This window comes from Rhinolophus hipposideros (genome assembly GCF_964194185.1).
Source record: "Rhinolophus hipposideros genome assembly, chromosome: X".
Lineage (NCBI taxonomy): Eukaryota > Metazoa > Chordata > Mammalia > Chiroptera > Rhinolophidae > Rhinolophus > Rhinolophus hipposideros.
Genome location: NC_138046.1, coordinates 54,438,248 through 54,464,686, shown reverse-complemented (window position 1 = coordinate 54,464,686; position 26,439 = coordinate 54,438,248). Strand labels below are relative to the sequence as shown.

At 46.6% G+C, this 26,439-nt stretch overlaps 1 protein-coding gene across 3 annotated transcripts; it reads left to right on the top strand.

Annotated features, from left to right (window-relative positions):
- Positions 1-2,788: 2,788 nt before the first annotated feature.
- TCEAL1 (transcription elongation factor A like 1) lies at positions 2,789-4,862 on the top strand. Of its 3 annotated transcripts, XM_081042474.1 has the most exons (3): positions 2,789-2,903; positions 3,355-3,408; positions 3,769-4,862. In XM_081042474.1, exon 3 carries the CDS (start codon positions 3,781-3,783, stop codon positions 4,318-4,320), a length of 540 nt encoding a protein of 179 aa, XP_080898600.1. In that variant the 5' UTR covers positions 2,789-2,903; positions 3,355-3,408; positions 3,769-3,780; the 3' UTR covers positions 4,321-4,862. The 3 variants fall into 3 exon arrangements, with proteins under 3 accessions (XP_080898600.1, XP_080898599.1, XP_080898601.1); XM_081042473.1 differs by lacking the exon at positions 3,355-3,408 and having other exon boundaries at positions 2,795-2,903; XM_081042475.1 differs by lacking the exons at positions 2,789-2,903; positions 3,355-3,408 and adding an exon at positions 3,453-3,669.
- The last annotated feature ends 21,577 nt before the right edge of the window (positions 4,863-26,439 follow it).

Genomic DNA, 26,439 nt, shown 5'->3' with positions numbered 1-26,439 from the left:
AAAAAATATGTCACATCAGAAAGAGGTGAAATAACTGGGGAAATTCTTGGTAAGAACATAATTGTTTAAGGATTAAATGAGATAGCATAATGAAAGTGTTCAGTGAAATGTCCGACATAAGTGCTCAATTAATGTTAATAATAAGAGAATGATAATTAGTAATGTTATTAGCACTGTCATCCGACTATTATGATTACTATTATTATAGTTAAGGCTTATAGAGTGCTTTCTATATACTAGGGACTATTTCAGATCCTTTACATATACTGGCTTATTTATTCCTCTTACCCATCCTATGAGGTAAGTACTACTATGTTTCTAATTTTGCAGATGAGAAAGTTGAGTCACAGAAAGGTCAAGTAGATTGCCCAGTGTGTCTCACGGATGGGAAGGGGAAAGAACCAGAACATTATCTCTGGCAGTGTCAGGCTACCAAGGGTAAAAGGCTCTTTGGTTCTTTCATACTTGTTTTGTACCACTCCAGAGGGCAGAACAAGGACCAAATATGTACAAACTACTGGGAGGAACATTTCAGCTCAACAACAGCAAGAAACCACTCTGAATGATTAGAACTGCCTGAAATCTCAGTAGGGTGTCTTTTAAGGTAGTGAGTTCTCCATCATGGGATGTTAAGGGAAAAAAGGATACAAATGAAGAAATGAAAGAAATGGAGCTCCTCTTGGAAAGAAACCATACAAACGATGAAGTCAACCCTTGGTGCAAAGAATAAGGAAGATATAGTGAAACTTGGCTTGAAAGACACACATTACTGAAAAATTGAAAAGTTATTGAAAAGATATAAAGGTGAACTGATATCTGTTTTGCTGCTATCTCAGCTCAAAGTAACTTAGATGTTGGATAAAAAGCAACAAAATGGGATATTTCACATATGAATTTGTTTAGAAACTCACTAGACAGCCTGGGTTTGAAAGAAGCAATCCCAGGATCCTCACAGATCTGATGGCCACCTACCCTGAAAGTGTAAAATACAGACAGGAGAGGTGTAGTCTGCTCTTTGGAAGAAAAGGCATCTGCCTGAGAAAGTAGCATCAAGGCTGATGTGAGTAGGTGAGATGCAGGCACGAGGTTGAAAATTATAAAACACCATTAGATCCAAAAATACAGACTTGTAATGACAATTGAGTATGTTACCATGATTTTAATCCTGCTACACAGTGTGTGGTCAACAGAATTATTGCAGTTTGATATGAATGTCGTCTGTGCTGAATCTATCTTTCTGGGTCCAGCAGTCCCACGATCCAAATATTTGCTGATTTAATGAATTAATATAAATTTTCTCAACCAGCAACACCAAGCGGTGGCTAGTTAAGGATCTGAGTACCAGCAAAATATCTTACATCTATTATGAAAAAATGACTGGATAGTATATATATAATATATATATACATATATATAATAGTATATGTACATAGTATATATAATAGTATATATATTAGCATGTTATATATAATAGTATACACATACATACACACACACACACACACACACACACACACACACATACTGGGGGTGCCAAAAAAAAGTATACAAGTGGAGACTTTGGTCAGTGTTACTCAAGCGGTAGTTTGCCATAATCAGAAGTGTCTGGATTCTGAGGGTAACCACTTGGAGCACCTCTTGTAACTGCAGAAGTCAAACGTGACTTGTATTCATCTTTTGTTACTAGTATATATTGAGTATTACAATTTTAATAGTTTTCCTTTCTTAAAATGTGTGTACATTTTTTTGGCACCTTCTGTATATAATAATATCACACTCTCCACCAAAAATGCTCCCATTTCACATAGTAAATAAGTTTTCAGACTATTCGTACTTGGACAAATGTGTATTTTGATTTATGAAATTCAAAGTATTTGGTCTTCTTAGACTTACAAAGTTAATTCTTTCTAGCGTTCTAGCACTGAATGATTACCAATTTAGACTGGAGCTTCTATTTGTCATACAGGTCTAGGGCTCACCAAAAATAAAATCATGCGGGGGCAGCCGGTTGGCTCAGTTGGTTAGAGCGCGGTGCTCTTAACAACAAGGTTACTGGTTGATCCCCACATGGGCCACTGTGAGCTACGCCCTCCACAACTAGATTGAAACAACTACCGTGTTTCCCGAAAAATAAGACCTAGCTGGACCATCAGCTCTAATGCTGTCTTTTGGAGCAAAAATTAATATAAGACCTGGTCTTATTTTACTATAATTAATAAGTCAATTAATTTTTGCTCCAAAAAAAGCATTAGAGCTGATAGTCCGGCTAGGTCTTATTTTCGGGGAAACACAGTACTTGACTTGGAGCTGATGGGTCCTGGGAAAACAAGCTTAAAGTAAATAAAAGTTTAAAATAAAATAAAATCATGAAGTCATGGAAAAGTGAAAGCTTATCTCCCATGAAAGTCACAAGAGAAGAAAACCATACTGACAGAGCCTAAATGAACACGATGGAGTTATAGATGTGGATTAAAACTGGGAGAGGTGGCATATGATATTGATTCATTAAAGAGAAATAGTCAACTTCAGTGCGGGATCTGAACTGTAGGGAAAATAATGGGCCTTGATGGCTGATGAGGGGAGAATGAGAGGGAGAGGAAAAGGCAATAACCCCCAGCACTGGACGCTGACAGTCTTTGGTAACCAGGAAAAGGCAAACATAAACAAAGAGCTATGTGATGTGACGATGCCTGGAACGTTTGGGGGGTCAGGAAATACTAGCAGGTTCCTGCAGCAAGGCCGCGGGTCAAAGTGGTAACTGGGGATCTGAGCTCCGCGGTGACGCGCGGCTCTCACGTGACCAGGAGCCTATGTCTGCCCAAGTCCCTCTCGTCCTGGTCCTTTTTGCCTGTCCACATACCATCTGTGTATTGCCCTTTGGTCGAGGGGAAAAGCAGAAATAAGTAAGTTCCCTTGGTCCTTGGAAATCGGTGTGAGTGCCGGTGCTGCCCTGTTACCCCTGGGATCGGGATGGCAGAGACCAGGCCTATCCCTATGCCAGCACCGCGCACGCACTTCGGTGCAGAAAATGGTGGTCTTGGGGGTGGGGTGGGGTGGTGAGTGGGCCACCCCCAGGGGAGAGCTACACTTAGAAATAGTTTTTAAGTAATCCTTCGCTTCCACTTCCCGCCTGAAAAGAAATAACGAGCATTACGGGGTGGGGCTGGGGGGCACGGAAGACGAAGCTTGAGATGGGGGGAGACACGGGGGTGAGTGGAAGCTTGGGGGGAGCCAGAAGGGGATGGCGCGGGGGCTGCGGCTGGTGTCTAGAAAAGGGGCGTGAGTGTCGGTCAGTCCTTCCCCCTCCCCTCCCCCGCCCCCTACCCTGTCAGGCGTCTGTCTGCTGGTCTGCAGGTCACAGCGGGGTACCTCCAGGAGAGAACGCTCGGGAGCCAACAGCCAGGAGAGGTCCGGATCCGGGAAGGGGTGGGCAGGGGACCGGGATGGGGTGCCAGGGAGGACGCCGGTGGGAGCGGAGCAGGAGGCGCCGCCGCCCCGCCCCTACCACTACGGGAGAGGCCCGAGGCAAGGCCTGCTGGGAAAACGGTGGGCTTTCGGGAAGGAGGGGGCGAGCCGGGCGGGGGCACGAGAGGCGGCCGGGTCCCTGGGACCTGAGCCTCTCGGCTTGTGTAGGTGGGAGGACCTGGGTCCCCAATCTGCAAAAGGCAAGTAAGTATTGGAACCCGAGGCCGGGGTTTTGGTCCAGCCACCAAATATGCTGACTCGACTCTGCCTTTCTTGTATCCTCTGAATTCACTGCTCATGAAGACCATTCCCAACATGGAAAAATCCTGCCAAGCAAATGAAGAACAGCCACAGAGCTCGCCCAAGACGGAGGAGGAGCAACCTCCCGCGGAGCAGTCTTCCGAAGAGCCGAGTCCAGAGGAGCCGTCGTCCGAAGAGCCGAGTCCAGAGGAGCCGTCGTCCGAAGAGCCGAGTCCGGAGGAGCAGTCCTCCGAGGAGCAGTCCTCGGAGGAGGAGTTCTTTCCCGAGGAGCTCCTGCCGGAGCTCCTGCCGGAGATGCTGGTGGCCGAGGAGCGCCCCCCTCAGGAGCGCCTTTCTCGGAAGGACCTGTTCGAGGCGCGCCCTCCCATGGAGCAGCCTCCGTGTGGAGTGGGAAAACATAAGCTGGAAGAAGGAAGCTTTAAGGAAAGGCTGGCTCGTTCTCGCCCGCAATTTAGAGGGGACATACACGGTAGAAATTTGAGCAATGAGGAGATGATAAAGGTAGCAGAGGAGATGGAAGAGATGAAAAGAGTACGAAACAAATTGATGATCATGCACTGGAAGGCCAGACGGAACCGTCCTTATCCTATGTAATGTGTCAGGCCTTCGATGCTAGTTGGCCTGACTTAAGCATTGCCACCTGAACTTTGCATTTTCTCGTATCCCTCTCGCCATCTTCTTCATTTTAATTGTTTGTGTGGCTTTAAGGTGTTTCACTTGGGCTTCCACTCCATCCCCCATCTGCAATTCTCTCTCTTCCAATCATGTGTCTCACCTATTTGCATGTCAAGATGGACGTTATATATTGTGGAGTGAAAAGAGCAATTTTTGAAAAGCATATGTAGTATCCCGTTTTTGTAAAAAATGTATATTTATATATTAATATGCAAAGAAAAACTGAAAGTATATATGTCAAAGGCTTAACAGTGGCTAAGTGTGATAAGATAATAGATGACTTTTTTGTCTGTTTGCTTTCCGTGTTTGCTTTGTTGGAACTTCTCATTTTTTCAAGACGAACACATTTGTGTTTCAAAAAAAAAAAAAACCCCAATATAATGGGGAAAAATGTAAAGCAATTAAAAAACTGTCTATCAGTTTATAAAGACAACGTGGCACTTAATAAATACTTGTCAGAACTTAAAGTAAATCTCATGTTTCTTCTGAATCTCTTAGGCAGAAATATAAACCAAATACTTATATTTAAGGGTCATTCTTTTCCCATTTAAATAGGAATAATACTTGACTTGCAGGGCTGCTGTGGAACCAAATGAGGTAAAGATCGTTTGAGCTGTGTGTTTTTCTCCACACCTCCAACATGGCAGGACCTCAATGCCAATAGAGCCCCTTCAAATCCTGGGGCTGGTACCCAAAGGAGGGCTCACATGCACATGCACTCACAATTCCTGTGAGATTCCAGGTGAGTGCCACATTCTGTTTCTGTTCTGTTATTATCTTCCCTTGGATACTGCCATGTGTGCTGGGCACAACTGCCCTTTCTCCTGGATCCTGCTTCTTTCACAGCTTCCATCACAGCCAGTCCTTTAGTGCAGAGCCTCACTGATTGCTTCCCAGTCCCTGCTGGACCAAAGCTGAACTGTGTCTCCTACTGGTATCTGGTAAATGCCCCTCCTCCAGCTTTCATGTTACACTTATCCAAGTGGATACCATCCCAGTGCTGCCTAAATCTCAATGTCTTAAAGAATTCTTAGCAAAATAGTCCTTTCCGTTTTTTTCCTGAAGCCTCCGTTTTATCCACTGGACTGGAACATGAGTTCATCTGGACCTGGGTTTAGGAGACCAATTTGTGAGCCAGACACTATGTTGTGTACTCAGAATTGGAACCTCCATCCCAAATAATATCCAAGGGTAACTATGTTTTTAATTGCCCCACAGGTGTCTTAGGGTGAGTTCTCTCCGAAGCACTTCAGGCAGGCTTGCCTTACGGGTTCAGCTGACTTGTTCAACTTGGCTACACTTGGCTACAAGAAGGAAAATAAGACTTAAGCGCAAGTTAGGACATTTCCCTTCTAACCCACTCACATCAACAAGAAACATGCAAAAGTACTTTGTAAGTCATTAAAGTACTGTATATGTATATGCATATACATATGGGGAAGGGGCGTGTGCCAACAAAACAATGTATATACATTTTAAGAAATGTTACCTTAAAACGTGTATACATTTTTTTGTCTGTATATGTATCACCCTCTGTTGCATGTATCAGATACTATGATTTCTCTGTTAAACTACCCTTATAAAGCCTAAGCTTTTGTTCTATTGATCCCGTTAATTCTAGAAACACAGATAGTGGTTAATATTTTTTTAAAAGTATGGCCCAATCATAAGCCCTGGATTTCTGTTTGATTGACTGTAAGCTTCAGTAAGTGTGTTCACTTCTCTAGAAAGTATGATTTTCAATTCCAAAAGAATCAGAGTGGGGGGATTGTTTCTCCAATTTAACATTAAAATTATATATTTTATATATCAGTGTTTCTCTTATAAAAAAAATACAGAGACCTGGGCTGTACCCTAGACCTACTAAATCTACTTTTCTGTAAATTAGCACACAAATTGGAGAGATGCTGCTATATACAATATACTTCTGGTTTTAGTAAGAATAAACTATGAAATAAATGGAAGAAAATACAGATGATTGTATCAGAATTAAAAGGGTGAAAGTCTTGTCCAAGCATATTTTTAAAGGAGGAAACTAAAATCAAACTTCACCAATTTTACTACATAACATTTAGATTTCTTGCAGCAAAGCAAGACCATGTGCAAAATAAAAGGTTAGGAGAGATGACAAAATAGCAAGATTTATTTTCTGTTACAGACATTATGTAATGCCTTGCATTGCTTCCTTCCAATATGAGTAAAATGCATCAGAAATAAATTCAGTTCTCCTTTGATTGTCAACCCACAAAATGGAAAGCCAGCCATGTACCCTTGACTTTGTTTTTGTTTTTATTCTTTCACTGTGTGATGTCATTTGACGGGATCTTCATGTCTCCAGACCAGTCTTCAAGGTTATGGCAGCCTGACGGTTGCTGGTGGGGCTGGATTCCAGCTGGGTGAGATGAGGGTCCAGGAACTCACTGGCAGCTTTACAGACAGGACAAATCCATCTCTCTGGCACTCTGAGGGGTGGCGCTCAGGCGGGATGTGGATTGGGCTCACCCCAATCACACTCCTCTCCAGGGTGGTCTGACTTCAGTTTCTCTGCTCCAGCCTGCAGTGGGCACCAGACCCTCCTAAGCTCATGGACGTGCTGTCCTGGACACATTTACCTGGAGGACGACTGTCCCCATTATAGGTCAGAGCACACTGCCTTTCCCGCATTTCCCTTTCTATTTTGGGAAACTTTTTTAGGAGAGGAGAGGAACCCCCTCAGGATTCCTAGCTGCAAACATTGGTCGGGATCGTCAGTGAGCAGGCGGGTGTCCAACCTGGGCCTGACCGGGTAACTTGGGGCTGAAGCAGAAGGGGGCTAGCCCTTCTCCCAGAGCCCAGTAAAGTAGCCTCCCGAAAATGGGGGTAGACCTCACCCATCCCTTTCCTATCCACCTTGCTCGAACTCCCAGAAGGGCCTCGGATGTGCCACAGCCTGTTTTGCTGGTTCTATGGTGAGTGTAGCTGTGTGAGCCCGGTGCAATGCTTGTGATGTCTGCATCCCCCAGGCCCAGAGGCACAGGGACCCCAGGTAAAGAAAGCTTGCGAAGGCACGTGGTCCTACAGCTCAGGAGAAAAGGGGTGTCAGCATAGATCAATGGAACAGAATAGAGAGTCCAGACGTAAATCCATGCCTATATGCCCATCTAATCTACGACAATGGAAGCAAGAATGTACGATGGGGTAAAGACAGTCTGTTCAATAAGTGGTGTTGGGAAACCTGGACAGACACATGCAAGAAAATGAAGCTGGACCACCTCCTTACACCATATACAAAAACAAATTCAAAATGGCTTAAAGACTTAAATGTAAGATCTGAAACCATAAAATATCTAGAAGAAAATATAGGAAGAAACTTCATGGACATTACCCGGAGTAAGATTTTCACTGATATATCCCCTCGCGCGAGGGAAGTAAGAGAAAAAATAAACATGTGGGATTACATCAAACTAAAAAGTTTTTTCACAGCAAAGGAAACCATCAATAAAACAAAAAGGGATCCTATTGTATGGGAAAAGATATTTGCCAATGATATATCTGATAAGGGATTAATATCACAAATCTATAAAAAACTTACTCAACTCAACTCCAAACAAACAAACAACCCAATTAAAAAATGGGCAGAGGACTTGAGGAGACATTTTTCTAAAAAGGACATATAGAAGGCAAGAAGACATATGAAGAAATGCTCAACCTCACTAACCATCAGAGAAATGCAAATAAAAACCACAATGAGATACCACCTCACTCCAGTCAAAATGGCTATCATCAATAAATCAACAAACAACAAATGCTGGCGTGGATGTGGAGAAAAGGGAACGCTAGTGCACTGTTGGTGGGATTGCAGATTAGTGCAGCCACTATGGAAAACAGTATGGAGGTATCTCAGGAATCTGAAAATGGAACTACCCTATGATCCAATAATTCCACTCCTAGGCATCTACCCGGAGAAATCCAAAACTCCAATTCAAAAATCTGTATGCACTCCTATGTTTATTGCAGCACTTTACACAATAGCCAAGATATGGAAACAACCGAAATGCCCATCGGTAGATGACTGGATTAAGAAGCTGTGGTACATTTATACAATGGAGTATTACGCAGCCATAAAGAAGAAAGAAATCTTATCATTTGCAGCAACATGGATGGATCTAGAGAACATTGTGTTAAGTGAAATAAGTCAGAAAGAGAAAGACAAGTACCATATGATCTCACTTATATATGGAATCTAAAGAAAAGACTATGTGAATGAACTAATCAGAAACAGTTTTGGGGACACAAAGAAAAAACCGAGAGTTGTTAGATGGGTGTGGGGGGGGGGTTGGGGATAAGGGGAAAGGTGAAGGGATTTGGAAGCAGCTGGTAACCACAAGATGGCCTCAGGGTTTTTTGAAAATTAATTTGGGGAAGGTATTCAATAATGTTGTAAAGATTTTGTTGGGTATCCGATGGACATGCGTCCTATTTGGGAGACCACCTCAGGGATACTGTGGATACCTGAGCATGGCATTGTACACCAGAAGCTAAACATTAATGAATGCCAACTATAATTTTATATATATAATGTGATGGTTCAGTGTGAGGTCGGAGGGATAGTGGATGGGGGGTGGGGGGTTCACAGTGTGAGGGATATAAATGATGAACGTCTAAGTATTACCTTGTCTTGTACACCTGAAACTAATAAATAAATAAAAATTAAAAAAAAAAGAAGTCCTAGATTAGAATATATTACACTGGATACAGCTAACAGTCAGGTGACGCAACTAAGTATCTGTGGGGGATTGGCTCCAGGGTCCCTGCATATACCAATGTGCAGAGAGGCTCAAGCCCCTTATATGAAATGGTGTTGTATTTGCATATAACCTATGCATATTCTCCCATATACTTTAAATCATCTTTAGATTACTTATAACATCTAATACAGTGTAAATTCTATGTAAATAGTTGTTATACTATATTGTGTAGGAAATAGTGACAAGAAAAAAAGGCTGTACATGTTCAGGACAGATACAACCAGCATAGGCCTAACTACATAATACACATAAGTAACAATATAACGTTCATTTTTTTAGAATATTTTCTACCTGTGGTTGGTTGAGTCCGCAGATGCGGAACTCGTGTATACAGAAGGCCGACTGTATAATAAAAGCCTATATAAGAATGACACATTTTAAATGTACATGCTTAAATAAAATTGATAATTTTCTGAAAAAAAAAAAAAAGAAAAGGGGTGTCAGCACTCTGTGAACACCCCTAAGCGCTGCAGGCCCAACCCATGACTTGGGGGCCAGGGCCATCAAGCTGTGGATCGGTGTGAAGATGGTTTTGAAGGTACTGATGGTGGAGGGTCAGCAGCATCCAGAGCCTGGTTCTCTGGGCCCCTCACCACCTCCCTCCCCAGGCAGAAGGCTGTTATCTCCATCACATGACCAGAAGGCGGCTTGCCTGGCCAGCACCAGAGCACAAAGCACTGCGGGTCCTAGGGAGAGAGCCCTCTGCTAACCAAGATGCCCTGGCTCTTAGGAGGCAGTGCATGAGAGTGAGGCAGCACTCTCTGTGGTGAGGCAGCAGAGGGAGCTCAGTTTCAGAGTCCAAGCAAAATTCCCAGAGACTCCTCCCTGTCCCATTTAGAAATACTAATCCAAGTTCAATTATTTTTTACAAATGAAGAATAACATTATACAGATAAATAAGAGGCCGATCCTGTATTCTAACTCAGATTTGTCTTAATCAAATTCTGCCTTCTCCCCACTCTACCACACTGCCCCCAATTTAGATTGTAGCTTTCTGAGGCTTAGGGATAATTGATTTAGACTTGCTAAATATTGTATCCTTATCGTGCATTTGGGTGAGTTTCCACATTAGTATCTTTCTCCAGGTATAAATTTCCAGTAGGCAGTTAGATATAAGTGTCCAGAGTTTGGAAAAGAAATTGGCATGGAAATATGGATGATGGCTGTTGATACCTGGCGGAGTCAGCACCCTATGAATATTTATTGATTAAATGAATGAAGAATCCACTTGTATATCCTTTTCTATGAATATGTATTTTTCAAACAGAAGTGGGATTCTACTGAATGCATTGATTCATAACCTATATGTAAAAGTGAACTTTTTCTTTAGACCTCTACCAAGACAGTATGTTTTGAAGAGTATTTATAAAATAGTGAGCGCGCCATCTGTTGACCAGAGCGAGAACTGCGAGTTGAACACAGCTAACAGAGGAGGAAAGGAGAGAAACTATTGAGGGGTTGGGAGTAGACTTGATATTATTGGAGAGGGAATTGCCTCAACAATGACTCAACCTGGACGGACACAGTATCAGTCTCTTCCTGAGGGGTGAGGTGGCACAAGAAGCAATATATAGTTACATGGTTTTTCCATGTCTCAAGTAGAGATGTGTATGTGTGCGTGTGTGTTTAAACTGAATGGTCTTATGCTATTTTCACTTTTTCTCTTATTGTGGAAGTTTTATGTTTGTACTAGAAAATATCTGCAAATGTAGAAAAGTATCAAAGAAAATATGTTACCTATAGTTCCTCTACCGAGAGAAAATAATTGTTAAGTTAACACGTGTGTACTTGCATTGTGTGTATATGTATATCTCCTTTTACATACTCTATCAATTTCCTTTTGTATATAGTATATATGTATATTACTTTATATGTTACACATTCAAATACCTTTATGTATTCATATATATATATTTGTAATTATCTCTTATATAGCATATATTTTTTCTTTTCTTTTTCTATGTAAATGACATTCATCCGTCTGAGTATTCCATCAACCATACCCCTTGATGAGAGAGAAAATCTTACCTTAGTCAAGCTGACTAAAATGGGATGAATTTATCATAAGGGTTTTAAACATAAGCTTTAATGCGAATAGTGTACTTATGTAAAACTAAAACTTAACTTTCTTTTTCTCTGTTAAAAGGACGAAGTTATCTTGGACTATTGGATTGCTCTTGATAATAGATTGTGAAAGGGATTTTTTTTACCCTTTAAATAATATGCCAGGATTATTTATAGATATGGAAAGCAAGAATTTTGTGTTTTACCAAACTACCTTAGACTAAATTTAAACATGCAAAGCGATAAATCTGCTACTCAGTGAACCACTTCACCGAGGCCTAATGTCCAGGCTCCAGGCGTTGGCATTCTTTCTGTGACAGAACTGGGAATGCCTCTCTTCTGTGTTTGCTCTTCTGGGAAGGAATTTCCAATGGATGTCAACTTGAGGGGCTTTTTTGTGGACAAAGCAGGCCATGATCTACCTCATTGGGAGGAGACAATTTCCAACTGTGCTCAGTTTGGCAGAAGAAAAGTCTTAGGGTATTTATTCAAAGAGCACAGTAAAAGGAATTGAGGAACATATAGCATAAAGGGCGGCACAAGGAAGGATGGGAGAAGAGATCAAAGGTGTTCGAAGTGAAGGAGATCATTTCTGCACCATAAGTGATGAAATCAGATGTAGACTACAAGCCAAGCAATGGGTCCGTGGTGCTCTGAAAGAATCCTTTTTTCGCTAGCCTGAGCTAAACTGTCTGATTCTCTCCAAAAGCAATGGTGTTGTGAAGCCTTTGCTGTCATAGCGCTGGCTACTTAAATGGCTCTCAGCACCTGTTCTCTATTTTTATGTTCCTGAAACATCCCAAGGAGCAATTCCTTTATGAGGTGTACATTTCTTTATATTACCTATTCCTTTATAGTACCAGATCTGAAGAAATTACTCATTCTAGGAGAATGGCACAGCAACAACACAACAGAGTGGGTAAGTATAAAGCATGTTTGGGTCACTCTGATTAAGGGTTTCTTTTGGTTGGAGCAGAGCAAAAATGGTTGACAAAGCTTAGAATATGTGACTCAGGCTGGATCCTAAAATGCCCTGAATGTCAGGATAGGGAATCTAAGAATATTCAGTGGATTGTGGGGTTACCATCCAGAGCTGTTGAGCAGGAAAATGGCAAGATGAAATCTGGAAATAAGGTAGATTAATTTGGTCATTTACTTGTTCTTTGAATTTTTTTCTAACAACTCCAGTCCCCACTGGATATTATCATCTCCAAATTCCTATTAACCTGCTAATAATCCCTATCTCACAAACTGGAGAGGGGGCACGTGGGATAGCCCACTGGCCTATACAAAGTAACTGTCCCCATGCAGGGCACATATCGGGCACAGTAATGATGAAGTTCCCAGAGGTCTCTAGAGGACAAGTACCATTTCCTTGTGGTTGGCCTTTGTGTCTCCCCCAACCTATCTATCCTCAACCTGACATAACCTGGTGGACATAAGAAATCATGACTGCCTTTCATTGCATGCCCAAGATGTAAGGCTCTATCATCCCCCAATTTAGGTCAATGCTAAAAATTTCAGCAGCAAAAACAATGTTGGTCAATTCAGCTTTTAATTTCTTTTAGAACCGTAAGCAATTCAGCTTTCACTTCTGTTAGAACTAGTACCTGCCCATGTATGGGTGTGATTTGGGGGCCTCCTTGGGATGTTTCAGGAACATAAAAATAGAGCACAGGTGCTAAGAGCCATTAAGTAGCCAGCCCTATGACAGCAATGGCTTCACACCACCATTGCTTTTGGAGAAAACCAGAACCAAATATAGTTGTGTCGGTGAAGTGAAAAACTCTGAATGGGTACAGGAATACAGAGGTGAATTCACCTTGAAGCTAATGAAACTTAAGCTTCACTGCCCCTTCATGTGTAAGAGTACCATCTAAGGCCTCTAGGAAGGGTTATGGTCCCCAATTACCTTCCCTCCTCTTGACTGTAGATGGAACCTGTGAATATGATGAGATATCACTCCCATGATTCCATTACATTATATGGCACAAGGGATTTTGCAGATGCAATCAAGCTCCCAAATCATTGAGTTAATCAAAAGGTCAATCACTAAATGGGCCTGACTTCATCAGACGGGGCCTGACTTCATCAGACGAGCCCTGAAAGAGATGGCCCTTCCTTAAGTCAGAGAGATTTGAAGCATGAAAGGGATTAAATGTGAGGGAGATTTTCTACTTTTGGCTTTGAAGATAGAGGGGCCATGTGGCAAGGAATGTGGATGATGTCTGAGCTGAGAGTGGCCCGCAGCTGATGAATAGTACAAAAATAGGATCTCAATCCTACAACCACAAGGAACTGAATTCTGCCACAAACATGTAAGCTTGGAAAAGGATTCTAAGCTCCACACATGAGTACAGCCTGGCTGACATCTTGATTTCATTCAGCCTTATCAGATCCTGAGCAGAGAACCCAGTCACATGTCTGAACATCTGAATTACCGAACTGTGAGTCAAATAAATGGGTGTTATTTTAAGCAGTTAAGTTTGGTATTTTGTTACATGACAATATAAACTAACATAGGGATCATACAATGTCTTGTTAAGATAGGGGATTGTAATGGTGACACTAAATCTTATTACAATCCTGTCTTAACATGTCATATATTTTTTGTAAAGTTAGCAAAAACAAAAATACTGACCACAATTTAAGACTACTATCTTTTGTGACTCTGATTTTCTCTCTTGTTTTTGGTGAGATGGATGTGGTCATGTTTGGGATCCAGCTAAGGGGAAGTTGATTTGGAATTACATTTAGTTTGAATTTAATTGGATAATTTATCCATGGGTTTCTCAGTCCCTTCCGTGTATAATTAAGTAATTACTGGTAAGATTTCACAGGGTAGCTCTAGGATTCAAACTAGTGTTGTCTGACTCCAGTGCTAGTGAGCCTAACGCTACACTCTATTACCTTTTATATGCTTAGTGAACCATAAATAAATCTTATAGCTCAAATAAAAGCCCATAGTTTAACACCAGCCACTTACCAGCATTTGATACTATTCCTCACTTCATTACCTGATTCCAAGGTACTTTTTCAGTCCTGGGTCCCATTGCTGCCCTGCAAGTGTTACCGGAGAGCGGGCCCTTCTCAAAGCAATGTCCGGGCTTGGATTCCACACTGGGGGTCGAACCCGGCAGTGTCTGGGCTAGATTCCCAGACTAGAGGTCGAACCTGGGACTTTGAGCAAAACTGGGAATCTTAGCCACTCCGCTGCCAGAGGATGGGCCCTCCTCAGTGCAGTGTCCAGGTTCTTGGTGTCTCGAGCAAAGAATTGAACGAGACACAGAAATAAAGTGTTGGAAGAGCAGTTTATTAGAAGAAAAAGTACACTTTAAAGAAGTAGAAGCAGGCCCTAGCAGAAGACAGTGGCTCAAGGACCATTATTAGAAGAGAAAGTACGCTCCAAAGGGTTAGGAGTGGGCCACGGCTCAAAGGCACAAAGGCTCAAAGGCTCAAAGGGCCAAAAGGCCAAGGGCAAGGCCAAGGGCTCAAAGGCCCAAAGGCCCAAAGGGCCAAGGGTCGGGGTCAGGGCCAGGGCCAGGCCATCATTACTAGGAAAAAAAGTACCCTCCAAAGAGTTTGGACCGGCCAAGTAAAAGAAGGGGCTCAAAAGGCGCTGACTGGCGAGGACTTGGAGTTTTCATCCTTTTTCTCTAGAATGGGCTGTTTCTCTCCGGGTGTGGGACCATTTGATCAATACCCGTGATTAACAACAGGCTATTACCTCACTTTTTAGACTGCACACATTCCATCCCAGAATTCAGTCTTTTATAATGATAATAATGAACCTCCAGGCATATGTATAACATTGTAACAATGATATAATGAGGCCCAGGTGAGGGCCTCATTAGAAGGTCATTGTGGCCTTCTTTACTGCACAGGTGCAAGTGACTGGTCTAATCTAGTTGGGTATTTTGTACCCATTTGTTTCCTCATAGAGGTAGATAATTACAATGAAAAAGGGAAGTTTTGGAAGGAGAGGGGAGGTCTTTTGGGTGGTTGCATTCTGTGGGTTGTGTTGGACTTGTAGGAATACAGAGAACCAATGCCTGTCTCTAACTGCCTGCCTTGTTTTCCCCTTGAGAGACGTGATCCCCATAAAATCTCTATGGGAAGTTGAGGGACAGGAGGTTTTTTCCTCTGTATCTGCTTCCTGCTGGGCAGGGGCGTAGAGCTGTCGCTACCTATTGGGGGATTCACGGAACAATCGCCCTATCTGATCCTGCCTTTTCCATTGATAAGGGTTTCTAGAGATTTAGTCATCCTCCTCTTCCTGGTGCAGAGAGGGAGTCACCCTCACAAATGGAGATTTCCCTTATACATGTAAATGCCGCTCACAAATGAGTAACTTCTATTCAGTTTTCAGAGCTTTTCCTATTTCTTCTGTTCTAAAAACAAACAAACAAACAAAACACAACAGCCTAAAATAATCCTTATGCCTAAGAGGCATATTTTGGGATGGCAAATTCTGCTCCCCTTCAGGACATTGATATCAAACTGGTTTGTGTCATTATTAAGAATATTTATGATAAGAAACTGCACAAGAAAACTTAAATCTTAAGTCCATATAATAAACTAGACAGAGGTTGACAGCAGTTTACTCAAATTTAACAATACTAAAATTTTACCCATCACCAATGAGCTGTAAAGCTTATACTTTTATCAATAATAATAATAAATTGATGAACCATGCAAAAGAAGGATTGAATTATCTTTATATTTTTTCTAAAAAAAAATTACAAAAACTGTCATATGAAGAGAGGACCAAAGTTTGTAGCCACAAATTGTAGGGAAAAAAGTCATAGAGGTGTGCCAGGCATATGGAAATTGAGATGTTTTGTATATGTCAGCTGTTCCAATTTTGTAATTTGCTGTGATTTCTTTTTTCATTATAAATAAATACTAACTTTGGTACCTAATTGTCTGCATTGGGGGTCCCCCTGTTACGGATACCAGGACCGGAAAGTACCCAAGCGGCACTCAGAGAGTTGGGCCAATCAGCTTTATTATGCCAGCGGGTTCAGCGGGATCCTTCCCAAAAGACTGAGCCCCTAGCAAGGTTTTGAGCAGGTTTTTATGGATTGGGGACTTCCTTGAGTTGGGGAAGGGGTAGGTGTCATCTAGTGATTGGCTTGAGATGTGGCTTGGAGGGGATTATGCGGAAGTGGGCTGGTGCTTAGGCTGGGGTCTTCTCTCTTTGCTTGGGCCACCATCTTAAGTCAGTTCTACGTGGCAGGGAACCATTTTAGGTCAGTTTCTCCATCACCCCAAATTGTAAGTTTCAGGCCCGACAACCTAGATCTGTCCCTGAGAAGGTAGAAACTTTGGTTGCAATTGGAAAGGGTTAACAGGGATATGAATGTGGTAGAGGACAGGGAAATAGAGCAATTATGGAGGCCAGAACATGGTGACTGTTAGCGGAGAGTGGGCCCTTCTTGGTACGAGAAGTGTCCTGAACAAAGAATTGAATGAGATACCGAGGTAAGGTAGTTGTGTGGACAGAGCCAGGAGTGCAGTTTCCAGGCTCTCGCCCTCACATGGAAAGGTGCTGGCTCAGGTAGTAAATGACCATCAACTGTGATTGGATGGCCATCAGCTGTGGCTAGTTGGCCGTTAGCTGTAACCAGTGAGCCATTGGCCACTAATGTAACTGCCATGGCTACACTAGCAGAAAATGGGGGCTAGCAAGAAGATGGTGGCTGGCAAGCGCGGATTGCAGTTAGCACAGCAGAGTGCGGGTTGCAGATTGCAGAGAAATGGACAGCAGGTTGAGGATAGTGTGGCTCCTGCCTCCAGTGTCTCCAACCCAGCCGCCAGTGAGAATATAGTTGTGTGACTTCCCTATCTATGGCTCCGTGGGTGTTCCTTTTTGGCCTCACCATATCCTGCATTCTTATGTGGGGAGCGGGACCAGACATGACATCCCGCATGACAGTAGTGGAAGACCAGTTTATTAGAAGAAAAGTACACTTCAAAGAGGTAGAAGCGGGCCCAAGCAGAAAGCAGTGGCTCAAGGCCATTATTAAAAGAGAAAGCACACTCCAAAGGGATTGGAATGGACCTGTCATGCAGGGTCTCTGGTCCCACTCCCTGCATAAGAACGCAGGATATGGTGAGGCCAAAAAGGAACACCCATGGAGCCATGAATAGGGGAGTCATACCACTATATTCTTGATGGCGGCTGGGTTGGAGATACAGGAAGCAGGAGCCACACGATATGCAATCTGACAACCGCTTCTCTGCCAACCAACCCACCTGCCGGCATAGCCATGGCAGTTATATTAGTGGCTAATGGCTAACCAGTCACAGCTGATGACCATCTACTACCTGAGCCAACACCTTTCCACGTGAGGCCAAGAGCCTGGAAACTGCTCTCTGGGACTCTGCCCCCACACTCCACCCCTACAGGGTCTCGCCTCACAATCTACGCGACAAGCATCTTCCGCTGGGAGGCCCTGTGTCATATTAGCCCATAGGCACCTACGAGCGGAAAGAAATAGTAGTCATACGAACCAACAATGGCAAATCCCTTCCATCTGGGAGGATACATGCCAGCTCTTTGTCCTGGGAAAGGAGGGTCACTGCCACTGGCACCTTTCCTGGTTTGTGGTATCAGACCTTTATGGCAGTGCTTGGGGTCCCTTGCATAGTTTCAACATGTAACATAACAGGGGACCCCATAATAGGCCATAGTGAGATGTCGTGCGGGGTCTCCTGCAGGGTCTCTGCTCCCGCTCCCCACATAAGAATGCAGGATATGACTAGGCCAAAAGGAACACCCACGGAGCCATAGGTAGGGAAGTCATACCACTATGGTCTCACTGGAGGCTGGGTTTACACAAAGTGCGACCTGTTGTCCGCTTTGCTGCCAAACGACCAACTCTCCTCCACTCTCCTCAGCTCCCCTCCATAGCCGAGGCAGTTATATCAATCAGTGGCCAATGGCTCAACGGTTACAGCTGATGGCCAACCAGCCACAGCTGACGGCTATCTACTACCCGAGCCAGCACCTTTCCACATGAGGCCAAGAGCCTGGAAACTGCACTCTGGGCCTCTGCCTCCACATGAGAGCACACAGATTCCCCGCAAAATCATCCTGGCATCAGGACCTCTGTATACTACAGTCACTTGTGGTGGCCACTCAGCCACCACCCCTGGAGTCACTTGCAAATCATGGGTCACACTAGCCTCCCCATGGGGCTATCAGGCCCAACCACCGACAGTGGGTGCTTTTGACCCACCAGGGCCAAGTCCATTGCTGTCGTTCCCCTGCTTTCAAGCATGTGGGTGCTGGCAGCAAAATGTTTCCATTTCTGCCATAGCCTGGCTTTAACAGAGTCTCACTGGTGGTAACTTATAATTGAATGGGAGCGGCCGTTCGCTGTAGCAGAGCTTCTACTGGTGCGGGCCCTCCCTCCTGTGGTCTCTCATTCAGGATTCTCAAGACTTCTGTGAGGACAGAGCCCCAGGGAGCAGTTTCCAGGCTCTTGGCCTCACATGGAAAGGTTCTGGCTCGGGTAGTAGATGGCCGTCAGCGGTAGCCAGTTAGCCAATTGGCCACTGATATAACTGCCGCGGCTGTGGTGGAGAGAGAGAGTTGGTTGGTTGGCAGAAAAGCGGACAGGTCGCACGTCGTGTGAATCCAGCCTCTAGTGAGACTATAGTGCTATGACTCCCCTATCTATGGTTCCGTGGGTGTTCCATTTTGGCCTCACCATGTCCTGTGTTCTTATGTGGGGAGCGGGAGCAGAGACCCTGCATGCCGCCCAGCATGACAAATGGTGCAACGAGCAGAGTATGGTGCGGCCAGAACTCACCGAAGGATGGTCGAGCAGTTTATGCGTACAAAAGTTCAGCTTCGGGAGGCCCAAGAGGAGAGACATGGGGAGCGGGAGGCACAGTCTGCCTGGGAGACTCAGCCTCCAGGTGGCACACCTCCCTCTTGGCCATGGAAGGCGTTGTCCTCCTTTTGTTGATCTGCTTCTGCTGTAGGCTCTGCGGATTGTGGACATTATACACCGAGGCCACCACCCACTCAGACACCTGGCACGGCGAGCAGGATTCCGACCAGGTAGGAACGGAGTCTGACTCTGGGCAGAAGGACGTGTGGCCCCCACACAGTGTGTGGTGTCCAGTGGCAACTGTTCTCAGGAGTTGGACCCCCAAGGAGGGGTGGGAGGACCTGGATGGCTCTCCGGTCAGCATGGAGAGGGCCCTGCAAGCTCTGGCTGAGCAGTTGCCGGAGGAGGAGAAGGCTACAGCCGGTCGTGTGGGTTGGATGTTCCTCACGGCCTTGAGTCTCAACACGGAAAATACGCTTAATGAAATGGCCCAGGTGCCAGACCAGGTGTCCCGGTTGGAAGCGCTGGAAGCTCAGGTCCGCCTGTTGGAAGAAGGGCCCCACAGTGGAGATTCTGAAGCAGAGGCAGAGGAAGCCAGTGGAGTCAATGTAGATCCCAACCCCCAAGCCTGGCCAATCTTGAAGCAAAGGGTAAAACGTCAGTGTCATGCAGGGCGTCCGGCAGGGTCTCTGGTCCCACTCCCCACATAAGAACGCAGGACATGGTGAGGCCAAAAAGGAACACCCACGGAGCCATAAGTAGGGGAGTCATATCACTATATTCTCGCCGGCGGCATCCGTCTCTCTGCAATCTGCTCTTGCTAGCCCCCATTGTTTTTTCCTGCTAGCGTAGCCACAGCAGTTATATTAGTGGCCAATGGCTTACAGGTTACTAGGCCAACTAGTAACCACAGCCACACAGCTAATGGCCATCTGATCACAGTTGATGGCCATTTACTATCCGAGCCAGCACCTTTCTATGTGAGGCCAAGAGCCAGGAAACTGATTTTTGGGGCTTTGTCCCCACACTCCACCCCTATAGGGTCGCATATCACAATCTACGCTACAAGCGTCTTCCGCGAGGGGCCCTGTGCGAGGAGCCTGGAGGTGAATGCAATATCTCAGACACAGCCAGGCTCTCTGAGCACATCCAGGGTTTCTCAGGGCACCACCAGTACTTCTGGGCACAGCCAGACTTCCTGGGCTTCTTAGGGTACCACCTGTCTCCCCGGGCACAGCCAGGGTTTCTCAGGGCACCACCCCAGTACTTCTGGTCACAGCCAGACTTCCTGGGTTTCTTAGGGTACCACCAGTCTCCCCGGGCACAGCCAGGGTTTCTCAGGGCACCACCCCAGTACTTCTGGGCACAGCCAGACTTCCTGGGCTTCTTAGGGTCCCACCTGTCTCCCCGGGCATAGCCAGGATTTCTCAGGGCACCACCCCAGTACTTCTGGTCACAGCCAGACTTCCTGGGCTTCTTAGGATACCACCAGTGCTTCTGGGCACAGCCAGACTTCCTGGGCTACTTAGGGTACCACCCCAGTACTTCTGGTCACAGCCAGACTTCCTGGGCTTCTTAGGATACCACCAGTGCTTCTGGGCACAGCCAGACTTCCTGGGCTACTTATGGTACCACCAGTGCTTCTGGGAACAGCCAGACTTCCCGGACACAGCCAGCGCCTCTCAGGGCACTGCCACTCTCTCTCTGGGCCTCTCGGGGTACTGTGCTGGAACAACAGCAGCTCACATCAAGGTGCTTACATATTCTCAATGGCAGCCAGTCAAGACACAAAAGCAAACATCCGCCAGTCCCATTACATGGTGGTATGTTCCCCAACAGTCAAGCGTCCATTAAATCAGGGATAGAAGGCAATTCCTCATAGTCCATAGTCATTCGCCAGGGCTGTCCTGGGGGTGAGGGACGATCTTGACCTCACCCTCATCTCCCAGGGAGGACTCAGGAAGCGTTTCCTCCTGGGACAAGTCCCGCATCTGGACTGCCTCAGCAAGCACTTCCCAGCCCACAGGGCGGCAACAACTTTGGCTTTCTCCGGCCTCTGCTGGTTGGGGAACCATCCACATCTTTCCACCTCTCCATGGGAATCGAGCTCTCTGGCAGCTGCTCCTCCTGGTCTTCCTGTGACCTAGTGTTCATACGCACAAACTGCTCCATAGCCCTTTGGAGAGCTTTGGCCGGCACCGTATCCTGCCGACTACGCCATGTGTCATGCGGGGGACCCTGCTCGCTGCGCCATTTGTCATGCAGAGCGTCCGGTGGGGTCTCAGCTCCCGCTCCCCACATAAGAACGCAGGACATGGTGAGGCCAAAAAGGAACACCCACGGAGCCATAAGTAGGGGAGTCATATCACTATATTCTCGCTGGCGACATCCGCCTCTCTGCAATCCGCTCTTGCTAGCCCCCATTTTTTTTTCTGCTAGCGTAGCCACAGCAGTTATATTAGTGGCCAATGGCTTACAGGTTACAGCTGATGGCCAACTAGCCACAGCTGATGGCCATCTGATCACAGTTGATGGCCATTTACTACCTGAGCCAGCACCTTTCCATGTGAGACCGAGAGCCTGGAAACTGCTTTTTGGTGCTTGTCCCCACAGTCAGCAACCTTTGAGCCCCGGGGGGGTTGCTGCAGGCAACACAGCTGTGACTGAGTTCACAACTTACACCCCGTACACTCCCACTGAGTTGTAGAAGCTGGGGAGGTGGTATTGACAGCACCCTGGAGAGCCAGTCTCGGCTTGGCTACTACGTTTATGGGATGAGGGAGCAGACAACATTCTCTGCTCCCCAGGCGAGATGGAAAAGCTAGCCTTCATGACAGTGCATCCGTCCCTGCCACAAAGGTTACAGAACTGCCCCATAGGTTGGCCCACGACCAGGACAACCATTCTCTAATGGAGTGACTCACTGCTGCAATACGCACAGTATGGGGACAGGCTGGCGAGCTGCCAGACACTGTGAGTCAATGGCAGTCATATACGGAACTTAGGCAAATCATCCGTAAAATGGGTATGAGACATACTATTTTTAATCTTAACATGCAGGGACCAGATGACAAGCTTTTTACAGCCAGCAGGAGAGATCTGGTTTTGGATACTGTACCTGTGAGTGCTTTGGGATCCTTGGTTGCCATTCTTACACCCTATGTGGGGCGACGGATCCATGAAGTTACAACTGCCATGGTCACCCTAGGGGATGTTGAAAGCCGGAGGGAAAGGAAGTTAAGACAGGAGGTCCCCGCAGTTGAGACCTGGAAGCCCAAATCAAAAGTAAAGGGGCGAGGTCGCGGTCCTCAGAGAGTAACGCGCGCACAGATGTGGCGTGATCTCGTGGCAGCAGGGGTCGATCGGGAGAAAATAGACCGACAACCCAATGCACTGTTGTTGGAACTTTGGAAAGAGTTGCATCCGGAACAGCAATTGCGCAGAAGCCTAAAGGAGAAGTCTGGGAAAGTGCGACCCATGTCCCTCCAGGACTTCATGCAGCTGCTTGAGGCCAACTCCTTTCAGCTTGATTAGGGGTGGGGCCAAGGTACCCGGTCAGAGGGGACAAGCAGGGACCGGAGGCCCCATGCGGAACTGTCCATACATTGGTCCCCTTCTAATGTGCACAGGGTTTTGGCCCTAGTTGACACTGGCGCAGACTGCAGTCCTGTTTATGGGAACCCAGAACTGTTCCCCGGACCAGCAATCTGCATTGATGGCTATGGGGGAAGGACTGGGACTGTGAAAGCTGTTTCCTTACCACTGGGTATAGGAAGGCTTCCCCCTCGTACCTACAAGGTTTACGTCTCCCCAGTTCCGGAGTATATTCTAGGGGTGGACGTGCTACATGGCCTCAGCTTACAGACGTTGGTAGGAGAGTTCCGTCTCCGGATCCGGGTGGTGAAAGCGGTGACACGCGGGCATGCTCACCACCCTCCTCAAGTGCTGCCACAGCCTTGGCGTGTGGTTACAGTGAGACAGTACCACCTGCCAGGAGGGCAGGAGGAGATTGGTCGTACAATATTGGAGTTGGAGGAGGCACATATTGTGAGGCCAATGCACAGTCCTTTTAACTAACCAGTATGGCCTGTCAAGAAGCCAGATGGGACCTGGCGAATGACTGTGGACTATAGGGAGTTACATAAGGTGACACCACCCTTGCACGCTGCAGTGCCTTCAATACATGATTTAATGGATCGTCTCACTGTCCGCCTGGGGACATATCACTATGTAGAGGACTTGGCCAATGCTTTTTTCTCCATTGACATTGCACCCGAGTGTCAAGAGCAGTTTGCTTTTACTTGGGATGGGCGACAGTGGACTTTTCAAGTCCATCCTCAAGGATACTTGCACAGCCCACTATCTGCCACGGGCTCGTGGCCGGCCCAGGATTTGGCACAGTGGGATCACCCATCTTCTGTGGCCTTGTTTCATTATGTTGATGATATTTTATTAACATCAGATTCTCTTTCTGATTTAGATCAAGCAGCTCCCTCTCTTCTCCGCCACCTGAAGTCACGCGGCTAGGTAGTGAACGAGGAAAAGGTCCAAGGCCCTGGCTTATCCTTCAAGTTTTTGGGTGTTGTGTAGTCGGGTAAGACAAAGGTCATACCTGAGGCAATTATTGACAAAATACAAGCCTTTCCCCTGCCGACCAAGGTCTCCCAACTGCAGACGTATTTGGGTCTGCTAGGATATTGGCGGGCGTTTATACCTCATTTAGCACAAATGGCAAGGCCCTTGTGCAATATGATAAAAAAAAAAGGGGGGGCCTCATGGGATTGGACAGAGGCTATAGAGCAAGGCTTCGTTGCCACAAAACGGGCAATGCAGCAGGCACGGGCTCTGCAAGTAGTGGACCCTAGCCACCCATTTGAAATTGATGTTCACGTAACCCAAGAGTCGTACGGATATGGCCTCTGGCAACGGCAGGAGCATCTCCAGTTGCCAGTGGGATTTTGGTCCCAATTATGGAAAGGAGCGGAAGTCCGCTACTCTCTAATAGAGAAACAGCTGGCCGCTGTGTATGCAGCTCTAGTGGCCACAGAAGCCATCACAGGAACGGCATGGGTGTTGGTTTGAACAACCTATCCTGTCCAGGGGTGGGTCCGTACGTGGACCCAGCGACCCAAAACTGGGGTGGCACAGACCACCACCCTCGCCAAGTGGGGTGCCTACTTGGAGCAATGCAGCACCCTTAATTTAAGCCCTTTAAGCACAAAGCTACAACGGGTCCTGGGGCCTGTGGAGCTTGTAGCCCAGGCTGAGCCAAGCGCTCTGCCTAAAGGGGAGGACTTGGAGCCCTCACCCTACAAAGAAGGACAATCCCCAGTACCTGAGGATGTCTGGTTTACCGATGGTTCTAGCTGAAGGGCTGCAGCTGTTTGGACGGCTATTGGTGAGCAGCCGAAAACAGACACCATTTGGTTTGATACTGGGATGGGCCAGAGTAGCCAGTGGGCTGAATTACGGCTGTGTGGATGATAATCAGCCACGAGCCCGGGGCCCCTAGTTATTTGTACTGACAGCTGGGTGGTGTTCCAGGGCCTAATGTTGTCACTCCCTACATGGAAACACCAAAACTGCATGGTAGGACACCATCCACTGTGGGGTCAAGCCATGTGGCAGGACCTCTGGGACCTAGAGCAGAGAAAGGAGGTAACCCTAATGCATGTCACAGGTCACTCCCCCTTGGTGTCCCCAGGTAATGATGAAGTAGATGCCCTAGCAAGGGTCCGATGGTTAGAACAGGCTCCTGCCACTGATGTGGCCCATTGGCTGCACAGGAAATTGCAGCACGCCGGAAGCTGAACCATGTGGCAGGTGAGCAGACGCTGGGGTCTGCCTTTGAAACGGCAGGAGATAGCAGATGCCTGCTATGACTGTGCCGTCTGTGCCCAGGACCGCCCCAAAGGCGGAGGCTCCCCTGAGAGACACAGCAGATTACGTGACAGAGGGTGCCCCTCACTCGCTGGCAACTCGATTACATTGGACCCCTACCTAAGACCCGCAATGCGATATACGCATTACAGCAGTGGACACCGCTACAGGGTTGATGTTTGCTTGGCTGTGTCCGGCTGCGGATCAGCGGCATACAGTAGTCGCTCTTACACGGCTGTGCGCCCTCTTTGGGCGCCTGTAAGTCACTGAAAGTGACAGGGGTATACTCATTTTACAAGGCAAGAAGTGCAGCGCTGGGCTGCCAGGATGGACGTGCAATGGTTGTTTCATGCTCCGTTTAACCCACAAGCAGCTGGCATCACTGAACACTGCAACGGCCTTTTGAAGCAAGGCCTCCGGGTGTCAAAACACCCTCCCACGATGCGTGACTGGTCCTCGCCTCTATGGGACGTCCCGAAAGTCCTGAATGAGAGACCATGGAAGGGAGGCCTGCACCAGTAGAACGGCCGCTCCCATTCAATTACAAGTTACCACCAGTGAGACTCTGTTAAAGGCAGGCTACGGCAGAAATCGAAACATTTCGCTGCCAGCACCCACATGCTTGAAAGCAGGGGAACAGCAGCAATGGACTTGGCCCTGGCAGGTCAAAAGCCCCCACTATCGATGGTTGAGCCTGATAGCTCTATGGAGGGGCAGTTTAACTCATGATTTGCAAGTGACGCCAGGGGTGGTGGCTGAGTGGCCACCGAAAGTGACTGTAGTATACAGAGGTCCCGATACCGGGATGATTTTGCAGGGAACCTATGTGCTCTCACTATGGCCTATTATGGGGTCCCCTGTTATGTTACATGTTGAAACTATGCAAGGGACCCCAAGCACTGCCATAAAGGTCTGGTACCACAAACCGGGAAAGGTGCCAGTGGCAGTGACCGTCCTTTCCCAGGACAAAAACCTAGCGTGTATCCTCTCAGATGGAAGGGATTTGCCTATGTTGGTTCCTAAGACTACAGTTTCTTTTCATTCGTAGGTTCTGATAGGCTAATATGGCACAAGGACCCTCGCGGGAGACGCTTGTTGCGTAGATTGTGAGGTGAGACCCTGTGGGGTGGAGTGTGGGGACAGAGCCCCAGAGAGCAGTTTCCAGGCTCTAGGTCTCACGTGGAAAGGTGCTGGCTCGGGTTGTAGATGGCAGTTGGCTATGGCTAGTTGGCTGTCAGCTGTAGCCGGTTAGCCAATTGGCCACTGACATAACTGCCATTGCTGTGGTGGAGGGAGTCAGTTGGTTGGCAGAAAAGCGGACAGTAGGTCGCACGTCGTGTGAATCCAGCCTCTAGTGAGACTATAGTGGTATGACTCCCCTACCTATGGATCCGTGGGTGTTCCTTTTTGGCCTAGCCACATCCTGTGTTCTTATGTGGGGAGCAGGAGCAGAGACCCTGCAG